At 45.3% G+C, this 14,300-nt stretch overlaps 1 protein-coding gene across 2 annotated transcripts; it reads left to right on the top strand.

Moving 5' to 3' along the window:
• The first annotated feature begins 2,246 nt into the window (after positions 1-2,246).
• Positions 2,247-11,137, top strand: KCNE2 (potassium voltage-gated channel subfamily E regulatory subunit 2). Of its 2 annotated transcripts, none has more exons than XM_043893149.1 (2): positions 2,247-2,422; positions 9,991-11,137. In XM_043893149.1, exon 2 carries the CDS (start codon positions 10,000-10,002, stop codon positions 10,369-10,371), a length of 372 nt encoding a protein of 123 aa, XP_043749084.1. In that variant the 5' UTR covers positions 2,247-2,422; positions 9,991-9,999; the 3' UTR covers positions 10,372-11,137. The 2 variants fall into 2 exon arrangements, with proteins under 2 accessions (XP_043749084.1, XP_043749083.1); XM_043893148.1 differs by having other exon boundaries at positions 9,988-11,137.
• Positions 11,138-14,300: the final 3,163 nt, after the last annotated feature.

The following is a 14,300-nucleotide window of genomic DNA, read 5'->3' as shown; positions in this document are numbered from 1 at the left end:
TTCAGTGAAGGCAATTTTAGAGAACTAATGCTGTCATAAGAAGCTGGTGCAGAGTTTTAGAAATCCTTGCATTTCTTCAGATCACATCTAATACATTGGCTACGGCACTTGGTTGTTGCTGTTGTTCAGTGTCCAGCTCTTGTGACCCCGTGGACTGCAGCGCGCCAGGTTCTTCTGTCCTCACCATCTCCTGGAGCTTGCTCAACCGCAGGTCCATGAGTCAATGATGCCATCCAACCATCTCATCCTCTGTGGTCCCCTTCTCCTCCTGCCTTCAATCTTTCCCAGCATCAGGGTATTTTCTAATGAGTCGGCTCTTCACATCAGGTGGCCATGGTACTTTGTAGGTCATTTTAAACCCCAGCCCTCTTCCGCTTGCCAGCCAGAGTACTGCAAAACTTATTGTTCAGAGCACTGCTTAATTAGAAAATCCAAGATGAAACAAAGTTAACGTTCCTTTACACTAGATCATTGAATAATGACCAGCCCTGTGACTCTCAAGTGACTTTGGTGGAGGGTAACTTCTGCAGCCACCATTCAGGAACCAGACTCAAACCCTGACTCTACTTCTTTAAAAACAACAACAACAAAAACTTACTTTTAAATTTATTCATTTGGCTGTGTCGGGTCTCGGCTGTGGGACGAAGAATCTTCCTGTGTCTTGGGAGACTTTTTTTTGTGGCCCACAGAGTTTCCCAGGTGACTCAGTGGTAAAGATTCTGCCTGCCAATGCAGGAGACTCAGGAGACGTGAGTTCGATTCCTGGGTTGGGAAGATCCCCTGGAGAAGGAAATGGTAATTCAATCCAGTATTCTTGCCTGGAAAATCCCATGGACAGAGGAGCCTGGCGGGCTACAGTCCATGGGGTCGCAAAGAGTTGGACACGACCTAGCAACTAACCAACAGCAAAGACTCTCTGGTTGTGGCTTGAGGGCTTAGCTGCTCTGTGGCATATGGAATCAATTTTCGCCATTGGGAATAGAGCTCATGTCCCCTCCATTACAAGGTGGGTTCTTAACCCCTGGACCACCAGGGGGACTTCCCAGGCCCTACTTCTATTTCATTCCAGCCTGTTGACCTTACTGTGCCTGGGTTCCCTAGTTGTCAAGTTCACAGTACTTCTCACACTGGGTTGTGGAAACAGTCACATGATGCTGATACAGGAAAAGCATTTGAGAAGAACCTGGAACGTGGTAAGAACTCAAGTGCGTCAGCTTCTATTAAGTCCCCCTCTGCTCAGTTCCAATGTCTCCAACTATCATAGAAAGGATCATTCAGTAAGTAGAGTTTGTCCAGTTTTTCGTATTCTTTGCAGACTTGCTTCCATTTCCTCCATATAACACCTTTTGTGACCAGTTTCTATTTTACCAGACAACAGTGTTGTTATAATTCATTTGGAAATTGTTCCCAGAGACAGGTGAAATGAAGTGAAGTGAGAGTTGCTCAGTTGCGTCCGACTCTTTGCAACCCTGTGGACTATACAGTCCATGGAATTCTGCAGGCCAGAATACTGGAGTGGGTAGCCTTTCCCTTCTCCAGGGGATCTTCCCAACCCAGGGATTGAACCCAGGTCTCCCTCATTGCAGGCGGATTCTTTACCAGCTGAGCCACCAGGGAAGCCCACAATACTTAAACAAAATTTGGCTTATGAGGAGGTGGAATAGGAAGTCCTGCCTTGAAATATACTGACTGTCCTCTCACTTCAGTTCAGTTCAGTCGCTCAGTCGTGTCCGACTCTTTGCGACCCCATGGACTGCAACACGCCAGGCCTCCCTGTCCATCACCAACTCCCAGAGTTTGCTCAAACTCATGTCCATCGACTTGGTGATGCCGTCTATCTATCTCATCCTCTGTTCCTCTGTCGTCCCCTTCTCCTCCTGCCTTCTATCTTTCCCAGCATCAGGGTCTTTCCCAAGGAGTCAGGTCTTCACAGCAGGTGGCCAAATTAGTGGAGTTTCAGCTTCAGCATCAGTCCTTCCGATGAATATTCAGGACTCAAGCCACACCAACCACCCACGGCCATATTCATGTCAGCTCTCTGGGACACATTCCCTCCCCACGAGGTCTGCAGGGCAGGGTGCTGTCCACCGAGACGTCCCGGGGAGGGCAGCTCTTGTGCCCTGACTGGAGCTGGCAGCACGGGGCTGGAGGGGGGACTTGTGCCCAAGGCTAGACTCCGCCCAGGCACACCCCTCCAGACACCAAGGTGAATGCCCAGCTGCTGGTCGGTGTTTGACTTTCCACATGAGATTAGATTAAATATTTGGGTTCATAAACATCCAGGACTGCAGACAGCGGTCAGCGAGGGCTCGGCGGGCTGCAGGCTGCGGCTGCATACAGGCCAGGTCTATGCAGCACCCTGGAAGCTCCCCGAGCCAGCAGGAAGGCGCAGCGAAGAGTCCCTACCGCTCACACCACACAGGCAAGTTTCCACCACGAATTCTTCATTGTTAGAGGAATTAAGTAACAAAGCTATTTCCCCCCCAGAAAATGATAAAAGGAAGGATTTTCTTGGTACAAGACCTGGCCTGTCCTTCCTTTCTGCTTTCCTTCCTCCCTTTCTTCCCTCCTTCCTTTTCTGCGCCCTTTTGCTCTGTCTCAGTTTCTGTTTCTCTTCCTCCCCTTCCTCCTCTATTTTCTTCTTCTCCTTTCCCTCTTTCTCCTCCTTCTTCTTTTTGTAGGGCTTTCTGTACTTGTTTCTTCAGTAGTTGCCTTTGCCCGAGCACTTTGAATGTATATTTCTTTATTTTTTAAAATATTAATTTAATTAATTGCATCAGGTCTTAGTTGCAGTATGTGGGATCTAGTTCCCTGACCAGGAAATGAACATGGGCCCTCTGCACTGAGAGGGTGGAGTCTTAGCCACTGGACCACCAGGGAAGTCCCTGAATATTTAATTTTCTAAATGGAAGTTTCATGGTAAATGCAGATACTTGTCTTTTTCTACTCCTGTTACAAAAGGGAAAGACTGCTGCTTTTCGTAGGTCCGGATGATGCGTCTGAGCCACGGTCTTGTAGGAAAGAGAGCTTTGGGTTGAGAATCAAGGGCATGTTGCTTTCCTCATAGTGTTGCTTTGTCCTTGTCATGAACTATGCACATGTATGACAGGGGCCTCCCTGGCGACTCAGTACAGAATCTGCCTGCGGTGCAGGAGACCCGGGTTTAATCTCTGGGTCAGGAAGATCCCTGGAGAAGGGAATGGCAACCCACTCCAGTACTCTTGCCTGGAAAATCCCATGGACAGAGGAGCCTAGTGGGCTACAGCCTATGGGGTCATAAAGAGTCAGACACTACTAAGCCACTGACACTGTCATTGTGTGACAGTTTAGGGGTTATTATGTGTCCTGAAGATAGGGCTCAACTCACTGATGTGTGTGGAGTCAAGCTTGGACCTTAGTCTCATTTATTTTTGCCCAGTGAGCTGACCAGTTGCAGGTGATGGAAACAGGGAGTTTCTGGACTTCGTGACCTCTGCTAGGACAAAGTAGGGGCTGGTGCCAGCCTGGGTGAGTTGGGTTTTGAGACTCAGCACCGTGACCTTGGGCGGGGCACTCAAGCTTGTCTTGGGCTATAGTTACTCTACTCCCCAAGGGAGCAGACAAGCCCCAAGAATCTCTAGGGACCCATCCTTTTATTTGACTGAGCAAGAACCATCTATTAAAAATGCCTGAAAATGTAGACCCATTTGTATTAAATCATGTGACCTTACCAATATTTGACCATTTTTAACCTCTATAAACGGCAACTTCAAATGGTTCAACAGGACGTAAATAACAGTGTCCTCTGCATTCCTTCCTAAGGTGAATGCCCATTATGGTATCAACTTAGAGGACAAAAAACTGTTTATACTAAATGCGGTCAACATCTATCAGTTAAGTAGTTATTCTGGATATCAGAAATGTTAATCTGTTTCAGGATAATGTCCATCAATGAAACAGCTTTCACACACCATGGTTTGGTTTTTGCCTGTGGGTGTGGGCCAGACAATGGGTTGCCCAGCCCTGTCTCATGGTGTCTGAATAGTGAATCCTCCTTTGACTTGACTTCTTCAGTCTGGCCCGGGGTCAGCACTGAGGCATTTTATCCCCAGAGGCCCTTTTCAGCTCTGTGCTTAAAAAGCATATCCTGATTTGCTTATCAGTGGCCTCTGTCCATATAAAAGAGCTGAAGAAACAATCAGCAGTATTAGCTCTAAGAGACGGGTCAATGCAGCTTCCTCCACACCCAGAAACAAACCCAACTCCGGGGGAACTCTGAACTCCTTCATCTCAAAGATACTTTGTGGCAGAGATTTTTGGTTGGGTTTCGGGGGCCCAGGAGTCCCCCAAAAGTGAATGTAGAGCTTCGTATCTGTATACATACTTTATATATACTATATATACTTTTCTGGGGAAAGATAGTCATATTTTTGAATTTTGTTTTTCAAGGAATCTGGGGACCCTCCCTACCTTTCCCCTCCCACAAATAAGTTAAGAATCACTATTGTAGTTTCCAGTTGAAATCTGCAGAACACAGGGTAGGAATGTTCATTCATTCACCAAACCAGTAATAAAAGTCTGCTCCCCACCAACCCCAGGCTTCCCTGGGGGCTCAAATGATAAAAGAGTCTGCCTGCAATGCAGGAGACCTGCATTCAATCCTTGGTTGGGAAGATTCCCTTGAGAAGGGCATGGCAACCCACTGCAGTATTCTTGTCTGGAGAATCCCACAGGCAGTGGAGCCTAGCGGGCTACTGTCCATGGGGTCGCAAAGAGTTGGACATGATTGACTTTCACTTCACCCAACAACCCCTGGCAGGTCCCGGGATTCAAAGATGCATAAAATGATCCCTGCCCTCCAGCAGCTCTGTTCTCATGTCTTTTGGAATCAAAGGATTTATGCTCTAAACATCAGTTTCCTCATTTGTAAAACAGGTTCAGTTCAGTTCAGTCGCTCAGTCGTGTCCGACTCTTTGCAACCCCATGGACTGCAGCACACCAGGCCTCCCCGTCCACCACCAACTCCCGGAGTTTACCCAAACTCATCTCCATCGAGTCAGTGATGCCATCCAGCCATCTCATCCTCTGTCATCCCTTTCTTCTCCTGCCTTCAATCTTTCCCAGCATCTGGGTCTTTTCCAAGGAGTCAGTTCTTCCCATCAGGTGGCTAAAGTATTGGAATTTCAGCTTCAACATCAGTCCTTCCAATGATTATTCAGGACTGATTTCCTTTAGGATGGACTGGTTGGATCTCCTTGCAGTCAAAGGGACTCTCAAGAGTCTTCTCCAACACCACAGTTCAAAAGCATCAACTCTTCAGCACTCAGCTTTCTTTATAGTCCAACTCTCACATCCATACATGACCACTGGAAAAACCATAGCCTTGACTAGACGGACCTTTGTTGGCCAAGTAACGTCTCCATTTTTTAATACGCTGTCTAGATTGGTCATAACTTTTCTTCCAAGGAGCAAGCGTCTTTTAATTTCATGGCTGCAGTCATCATCTGCAGTGATTTTGGAGCCCCCCAAAATAAAGTCTGACATTGTTTCCACTGTTTCCCCATCTGTTTGCCATGAAGTGATGGGACCAGATGCCATGATCTTAGTTTTATGAATGTTGAGCTTTAAGCCAACTTTTTCACTCTCTTTCACTTTCATCAAGAGGCTCTTTAGTTCCTCTTCACTTTCTGCCATAAGGGTAGTGTCACCTGTGTATCTGAGGTTATTGATATTTCTCCCGGCAATCTTGATTCCAGCTTGTGTTTCATCCAGTCCAGCATTTTGCATGATGTACTCTGCATATAAGTTAAATAAGTAGGGTGACAACATATAGCCTTGACATAGTCCTTTCCTGATTTGGAACCAGTCTGTTGATCCATGTCCAGTTCTAACTGTTGCTTCTTGACCTGCATACAGATTTCTCAGGAGGCAGGTAAGGTGGTCTAGGATTCCCACCTCTTGAAGAATTTTCCACAGTTTGTTGTGATCCACACAGTCAAAGGCTTTGGCATAGTCAATAAAGCAGAAGTAGATGTTTTTCTGAAACTTTCTTGCTTTTTCCATGTTCCACCAGATGCTGGCAATTTGATCTCTGGTTCCTCTGCCTTTTCTAAATTCAGCTTGAATATCTGGAAGTTCTCAGTTCATGTACTGTGAAAGCCTGGCTTGGAGAATTTTGAGCATTACTTTACTAGCATGTGAGATGAGTGCAATTGTGCGATAGTTTGAGCATTCTTTGGCATTGCCTTTCTTTGGGATTGGAATGAAAGCTGACTTTCCAGTCCTGTGGCCATTGCTGAGTTTTCCAAATTTGCAAACATATTCAGTGCAGCACTTTCACAGCACCATCTTTTAGGATTTGAAATAGTTCAACTGGAATTCCATCACTTCCACTAGCTTTGTTTGTAGTGATGCTTCCTAAGACCACTTGACTTAGAATTCCAGGATGTCTGACTCTAGGTGAGTGATCACACCATCATGATTATCTGGGTCGTGAAGATCTTTTTTTACAGTTCTTCTGTGTATTCTTGCCACCTCTTCTTTATATCTTCTGCTTCTGTTCAAGTCAAGTCACTCAGTCGTGTCCGACTCTGTGACCCCACGGACTGTAGCCTACCAGGCTCTTCTGTCCATGGGATTTTCCAGCAAGAGTACTGGAGTGGGTTGCCATTTCCTTCTCCAGGGGATCTTCCCAACCCAGGGATCAAACCCAGGTCTCCGGCATTTAGACAGATGCTTTACCATATGAGCCACCAGGGAAGCCCATGTCATGGCCATAGGACATGCTTCTGTTAGGTCCATACCATTTCTGTCCTTTATTGTGCCTGTCTTTGCATGAAATGTTCCCTTGGTATCTCTAATTTTCTTGAAGAGATCTCTAGTCTTTCCCATTCTATTGTTTCCCTCTATTTCTTTGCATTGATCACTGAGGAAGGCTTTCTTATCTCTCCTTGCTATTCTTTGGAACTCTGCATTTAAATGGGTATATCTTTCCTTTTCTCCTTTGCCTTTCATGTCTCTTCTTTTCATAGCTTTTTGTAAGGCCTCCTCAGACAACCATTTTGCCTTTTTGCATTTCTTTTCTTGGGGATGGTCTTGATCACTGCCTCCTGGAGAAGGAGGTAATTGTCTACATTTTAGAGAGGTTTTGATCATCCCATGAATAGCACACAATAAATGGGAAATTGAAACTAAGCAAGCAAGCAAGCAAACATGACCAGGAGCTTAGGAAAAAACTTGTGTTGCAGTGACCACTAACCTAGGTTCCTGAAACTACAAGAGCAAACCACCTTTCTACCATGTGTGAATGTTGGGCTTTCCTGGTGGCCCAGTGGTTAAGAATCCACCTTGCAATGCAAGGGACACTGGTTCGATCCCTGGTCCGGGAAGATCCCACACACTGTGGAGCAACTAAAGCCCATGCGCCATAACTTACTGAGCCAGCGCTCTAGAGCCCACAAGGCGAAAGCACTGAGCCCACATGCTGCAGCGACTGAAGCTTATTCACCTCGAGCCCATGCTCTGTGACAAGAGAAGCCGCTGCAATGAGAAGCCTGAGCATCGCACCGAAGAGTAGCCCCCACTCACCACAACTAGAGAAAGTCTGCATGTAGCCACAAAGACCCACCACAGCCCCAAACTAAATACATCTTTAAAAAATAAAATAAAATGTGTGAATGTGGAGACACCCAGCTCTCTCCTCTAGTGGAGCTGTACTTCTTCCTTCCTCTGCAGTGACCCTCCCCTCAAGATTCAAAGCGCCCCATCCTCATTCCAACGTGAACAACTGGGGCTTCCCTTGAGGCACCCCATCCTGGATGGCCTTGCTAAACATCAAACCACACCTCTCCTGTGTACACTATGTTCCCTTGGAGCCCTGAAGGAACAGGGTGCTAATAACTGAACTCTTCTTATGAGTCAGGCTCTGGCCCAGAGTGTTCACAGGTGGTGAAGAGCCTAGGAGTTGGTTTGATGAAAATATTCACAGAACAGTGTTGGCAGTGAGCGTGACCGACTCTACCGTCCCTCCCATGTAACACTGGGACTTTACTGCCTCCGCCTGGAGGAGACAGGAATTACAGGCACAGAGACAGTCCACGAAGGAGACTCGTGGAAGGCAGGCAGGCCAAGGAGCTCCACACATGGAGGAGCTTATAATGTGACCACCTCTCTGGGGGAACCCAGATCCAAGGTGGGCCTCCAAGGTGGGCCTCAGGTGGCCCAGGGCATGCAGGAGCTGCTTCACAGAACAGCTCTTCAATGAGCAGAAACAACTAGAATAGTTCTCATGTCGACAGAAAACAACAACAACAACAAAACATGAAGGGGATGTTCTCTGCCCAGAAGAGGTCCCTTCTCCCCCTTCTCAGTTGCATCCTACTCCACAGTTGCTCAGGGTCTTCCCCCAGACTAAACTTTCCTCATCACCCACCAACCAGCCTTTTTATTTCATAAACTTAGCTCTTCTGGGATTTTTATTTGTTTTGCTGTCCCCCTCCTGCCCCCCATTGTCTCTATGTTCCAACCATTTTTCTATTTGACTTGACTGAAGGAAACTGAATTCTCTCTAGAGGGTGTGGCAGGGGGATGCATACTCTGGGAAAACATTTTTTTTATTGGCTGGAGCTGTGAGAAAAGGTTGGAAGGACCAGAGGGTGAGAACACTGGGGGGTGAAGAAAGTTTATCTTAAAGGCAAAGGCCTCTGAAGATACGTCCCCCACTGCTGCTGCTGCTAAGTCACTTCAGTCATGTCTGACTCTGTGTGACCCCATAGACGGCAGCCCACCAGGCTCCCCCCTTCCCTGGGATTCTCCAGGCAAGAACACTGGAGTGGGTTGCCATTTCCTTCTCCAATGCATAAAAGTGAAAAGTGAAAGTGAAGTCGCTCAGTCAGGTCCGACTCTTCGCGACCCCATGGACTGCAGCCTACCAGGCCCCTCTGTCCATGGGATTTTCCAGGCAAAAGTACTGGAGTGGGGTGCCATTGCCTTCTCCGCCAGTTGTCATAAGGGAAGAATAATTGGGGATGTGGTTAGGGGCTGGCAGGGCCAGGCTAGGAAGGAGGATTTTGCTTTGAGAACAACAGGAAGGTACTGCATGTTTTCAAAACAAGGGAACGATATGCTCCCATTTCCCTCTTAAAAAGAGCACATTGGCTGGCCAGAGATGGGCAGATGTGACCCTGGGGAGGCGGCTTTGGGGAGGGTTGTATTGCACTGCACTGTGTCCGCCAGGTGAGACAGTGCCCAGGTGGCCGGGCAGTGGGAACAAGAATGGAGTTGAGAAATATGAGTGATCTCTCACATTGTTCCTTTGTATCACTTACCGAAAGTGCTTCTTTCAAATACGGAAGGACGTACTCATACCTTAGGGATACTTGGAATAAATCACAGCCCGCACATAGGAAATGGGGTGGATCACGTCTGTCCATGGCCCTTGCAAACTTCTGCCCCACAATTCTCTAAGGACACAGAACATACATCAGTCATCGCTTCCTTCAGCTGATGTCTGTGGAATATCTATTATGAATAAGGCATTGTGCTAGCTATTGTGAGGTGATCTGTCTATTTAGAAACAAAGTAATGGATGAAAGACTATCAATGAAAATTTTGAAGGTAAGAAAAATATAAGGAAGAAAAAAATCTGAGTATACCAGCCATGTTAGCACTTTAAACTTATTTATTTCCAGTCTTTTTTCATTTTCTTCTACATATATTATTTATTTACATATGCAAATTGGGATCATACTACATATAGTTTTATGTGCTCTGTAACTATTGTGTTTATGCTACTTTTATTGTAAGATACTGTGCATGCAAAACTGCTGCATAAAACATGAAATTTAAAGAAAAATAAAATATGCACTTAATCACATGCCAGGTGAAGAAGAAATAATATTACTTCCCCCCCAACCTTGTCTGCCCCTCCCTCCATTCCTTAAGGCAGCCAAACAGAGAAAGAATTCATTTTCTTAAACGTGTTCACCTATTTTATTATTTAAATTGCAGCAGGACGGAAATATGCTAACTCTATCCAATCTGACACAGACGCTGGAAAATGTCTTCAAAAGGATTTTTATCACTTACATGGACAACTGGCGCAGGAACACAACAGTTGAGCAAGAGGCCCTGCAAGCCAAGGTTGATGCCGAGAACTTCTACTACGTCATCTTGTACCTTATGGTGATGATCGGAATGTTCTCTTTCATCATTGTAGCCATCCTGGTGAGCACAGTGAAATCCAAGAGACGAGAGCACTCCAATGACCCGTACCACCAGTACATCGTGGAGGACTGGCAAGGGAAGTACAGAAGTCAAATTGTGAACCTGGAAGAATCAAGGGCCACCATCCATGAGAACACAGGTGCAGCAGCGCTCACAATGTCTCCTTGATCAGAGCTGGAGGCAGGGAGCCAACATCTGACATGCAAATATGAAGAGACGCTGGTTCCATGGAGTCAATCCAAGTTGTCATGCTTCAAAGACACTAAGTTCCTCACTCTGTGCTGAGAATTTTCAACAAGATCACGTAGCTGATCAGCTAAGAGGACATTTCAATCTCATGCTTCACGTTTGCTCTGTGGAGCAATTTATGCCAAAGACCTCTCTTCCTTTCTGTGCAATGTCAATGTCATTTTAATCAACGTCAACAGTGAAAATAAAAACATATTTGAAGTAATGTGCCTGGGCAGTGGCAGTAGATATAGGAAGGAGAAATTAACAAATCATTGAATATTCTCCCTTGTGAAATATTATTTTGTATGTTTGACTGATTTGATTTGTAAGTAATCTAGGTGTATTATTCAGAAATGGAGGTTCAAAAATCTATCACTTGCTCACTAGATTGAAGTAGGAGCATTTATTTATTAATTCATGAATATAGAGTCTAAAGTGACAAATGAACAAAACCACAGGTTTCCTTTATGTGTATTGCTTCCTTGGCATTGAGCTCATTTGGAAGTTGGAAGATAGACCAACATTTCATAAGGGTAGAGTCCACACCAGATAAATAGATCTTTAGGAACTACCTGGTGTAACAAAAACATATTTTTAATTAACATTTTAAGTTTTACAAAAGACTAACTTAAAAGTTCTTGTTATTATAGAAAAAATAATAAAACATGAAAATGCTGCCTGATAAACCATTCTTTTCATTCAATTTATTTTCTTGGTTTACAATTACTTATTTTATGTTTCAAGAAATGTATTTTCACGAATGTATGGAAAGAGGCTGAATTGCTGAGGTCTATTGAACAGCTAGACGGTAGCTGCTTAATATTTTCACCCTGGGGGTCACGATGATATAGAATGTCAGGGCCAAAGGGCACCTTGGAGATCATAGTATCCTTGTCACACCATTTCATTTATGGATAGGCAACTCCAGTTCACAGTTTAGGTGACTTCATTCCTTAATTCAATCAAGCACCATTTATTATCTGTCTACTTGGGCCAATGGCTTCCCTTGTGGCTCAGCTGGTAAAGAATCTGCCTGCCATGTGGGAGAACTGGGTTCGATCCCTGGGTTGGGAAGATCCCCTGGAAAAGGGAAAGGCTACCCAGTCCAGTATTCTTGCCTGGAGAATACCATGGGTTATACAGTACATGGGGCCGCAAAGAGTTGGACAAGACTGAGCGACTTTCACTTTCACTGTCTGGGTCAATGGCCTAGACCAGGAGTATACATATGAACATGATTCCCTGAGCTGGAGGAACTCACTCAGCAGAGAGGGAGGCAGACACAAGGAGGCAGTCAGAACATCCTGATGATACAATGTGACAGGGTTATAATGGGGACCAACACAAAGTGGGAGGAGCCAGGACAGAGGGCCGGCCTAACTCCGGTTTAGGTCCAGAGAGCAGCCGAGAGGGGAAAGTCAATAGCAAGACAGATATATGGGGTGTAGCCTCACGAAGCTTCATGCCCCCTTGTTTATACTCTGCTCCTTCCCCAGCTCCCTGTCTACTCAGCAAAGACAGGGCATTGTGAACAAAGCCTCAAGTCTCAGAGCACTGAGACAAAATTGAAAACAAGAGTCCTTCTTCAGCGTCTTATATGGATTACAAGATTTGTCTCTTTAGAGTGAAATACATTAGGTCTGTTTCCTAACAACAAGCATGTGATTGTGCTAACAGAAGCATTAAATACACTGTTAAGGAAAGCCACCCATATTCCAAGAGCATATATGGTAAGAGTAGTTTCTCTCCTTAGATGAGAAACCCAGAAATGCTGAACCACACATAAATTTTTTTTAATTTATTTATTTATTTTGGCTGCATTCAGTCTTAGTTGCAGCACGCAAGCTTAGTTGCCCTGAGGCATGTGGAATCATAGTTCCCCGACCAGGAATCAAATCTGTGTCCCCTCACTGGAAGGTAGATTCTTTTTTTTTTTCTTTTAATTTTATTATGAAAAATTGTGTTAAACATTTACAAAAGAAGAGAATAGTTTGGAAGGCAGATTCTTAACCATTCGACTGCCAGGGAAGTCTCCAGAACATTTTAATCAACGTGCCCAGAGCAGCAGATGGATAGCGTCACCAATTTAATGGACATAAGTTTGAGCAAACTCCAGGAAATAGTGAAGGACAGGGAAGCCTGGTGTGCTGCAATCCACAGGGTCGCAAAGAGTTGGACACAACTGAGTGACTGAATAACAACCAGAGCAGCAACTCGGGCCATGAAATGTCAGCTTTGGGTCTGGATCCAGACAGGAATCCAAGGTTTCTACTAACTGACCAAATTTATCTCCTTGACCAAACCCTGGTCAGGCTCCTTTGAACCCTCTTCTTGAATTGAATTCAACCTTGGCCTAAAAACCCTGCAGACTCTTGGCACAAAAAGATACCATCCACCTCCCCACACTAAGAGACTTGAACAAACACTACCTACATGCCTAAGGAGATCCTGGCCTAGGAAAACAAGGAGCCAGGACAATGTACTATTTGTTCAGGCCAAAACCTGGTGGTAGGCAAATCAGCCCCTTGAATCCCGGCTAGAGCATTTACTTTAGAAACCTTTCAATTATAAATCCTTTTTCTCCTCCTTTGAGGTATAAATAATTTACCACCCAAAACTGCCTTGTCTCTTTGATATGCTAGCATTCAAGGAGGGGCTTTAACTTGTACCACTGCCTCCAGTCATAAAGACTTTTTTCTCCTCCAGGTAAGCATCTATTGACAGACCCAGAGACGGTTGACCCAGTCCCCTCCACTTTTTATAAATTTCCACTGACTCTGCTCAAGTACCTGCTGTCCCAATCCCTTCTTTTTTAAAAAAAGTTTTGGCTGCACTGGGTCTTTGTTGAGGCACACAGACTCCTTACTGCAACACATGGGCTCAGTTCCCCCAAGGCAGGTGGGATCTTACTTTCTGGTCCAGGGATCAAATCAGGGAAGTCCCCCTCCTTTTCCTTTTAAAATGCCCAGTTACCTCGGTACAAACCGAGCCTGGTTCATGCTGGGTTCTCTTCCCTCTTGTGGTAGTTACTGAATAAAGTCCGTCCTTTACACTTCTACTGGTGTCCAGTTCTGTTTATCTTTCACACAGGAAAACAAATTAAGGGGGAAAATATCTAGGTTCCCCTAATTAAGTATGTTTTATTATCATCACTTGAAGTATATTGGGGCCAACACAGATGGTTGGCAGCCAACCTTACTTTGGGGGAACAGGAGAAATGCCCAATATTTACCAGCATTTCAGGTCTACAGTCGCTGGTACCTGCTCCACTTTGTCACTCCAGCATCAATTCCGACCGAACCCAGCCTTGCCACATTCAACCTGGCAACTAAAAAAACGCCAGTTCCAACAAGTTGCTGGTTTTCTTTCCCACCTGTCTGCTTTTAGAGTTCTTCCCATATATAGAGTTCTTTCCATAGAGTTGATCCATATAAACCGAGTCCCACTCACTTTTTACAGCAGAGCTCAGAAGCCATTTGAAAAGGAACCCATGGCAGTAGCTGCCCTGATAGTCGAGGTTCAGATTACCCAGAGTCAGGTCCCAGCTCTGGCACTTGCTGGCTTTAAAACTTTGGACAGTTTAATCAGTCTGTGTCTCCGTTTCTTCATCTGTGAAATGGTTATAGTCACATCATGTCTTTAATAGGCTTGTAAGACTTTTATTAGACAATAGCTGCAAAGTGCTTAGAGCAAAGCTATTTTTGTTACTCTCTCCAGGAAAACTTGGCAGAACTTGTACACAGAACTAACCCTCCTCTCCCCAGTCCCTCAATCCGTCCTTTCCTCTGCACTCCCAATGGGATTCCACGAGACAGCCTGGGTTCAAATCTCAATTTTGCCACTCTAACTCACACGTTTTCTTGCAT

Source organism: Cervus elaphus, chromosome 31 (assembly GCF_910594005.1).
Source record: "Cervus elaphus chromosome 31, mCerEla1.1, whole genome shotgun sequence".
NCBI lineage: Eukaryota > Metazoa > Chordata > Mammalia > Artiodactyla > Cervidae > Cervus > Cervus elaphus.
This window is presented reverse-complemented; position numbering and strand designations above follow the sequence as displayed.

What these genes read in the sequence shown, in the direction of transcription:
- KCNE2 (XM_043893149.1), top strand. Translation starts at nt 10,000, where the DNA reads ATGCTAACTCTATCCAATCTGACACAGACGCTGGAAAATGTCTTCAAA.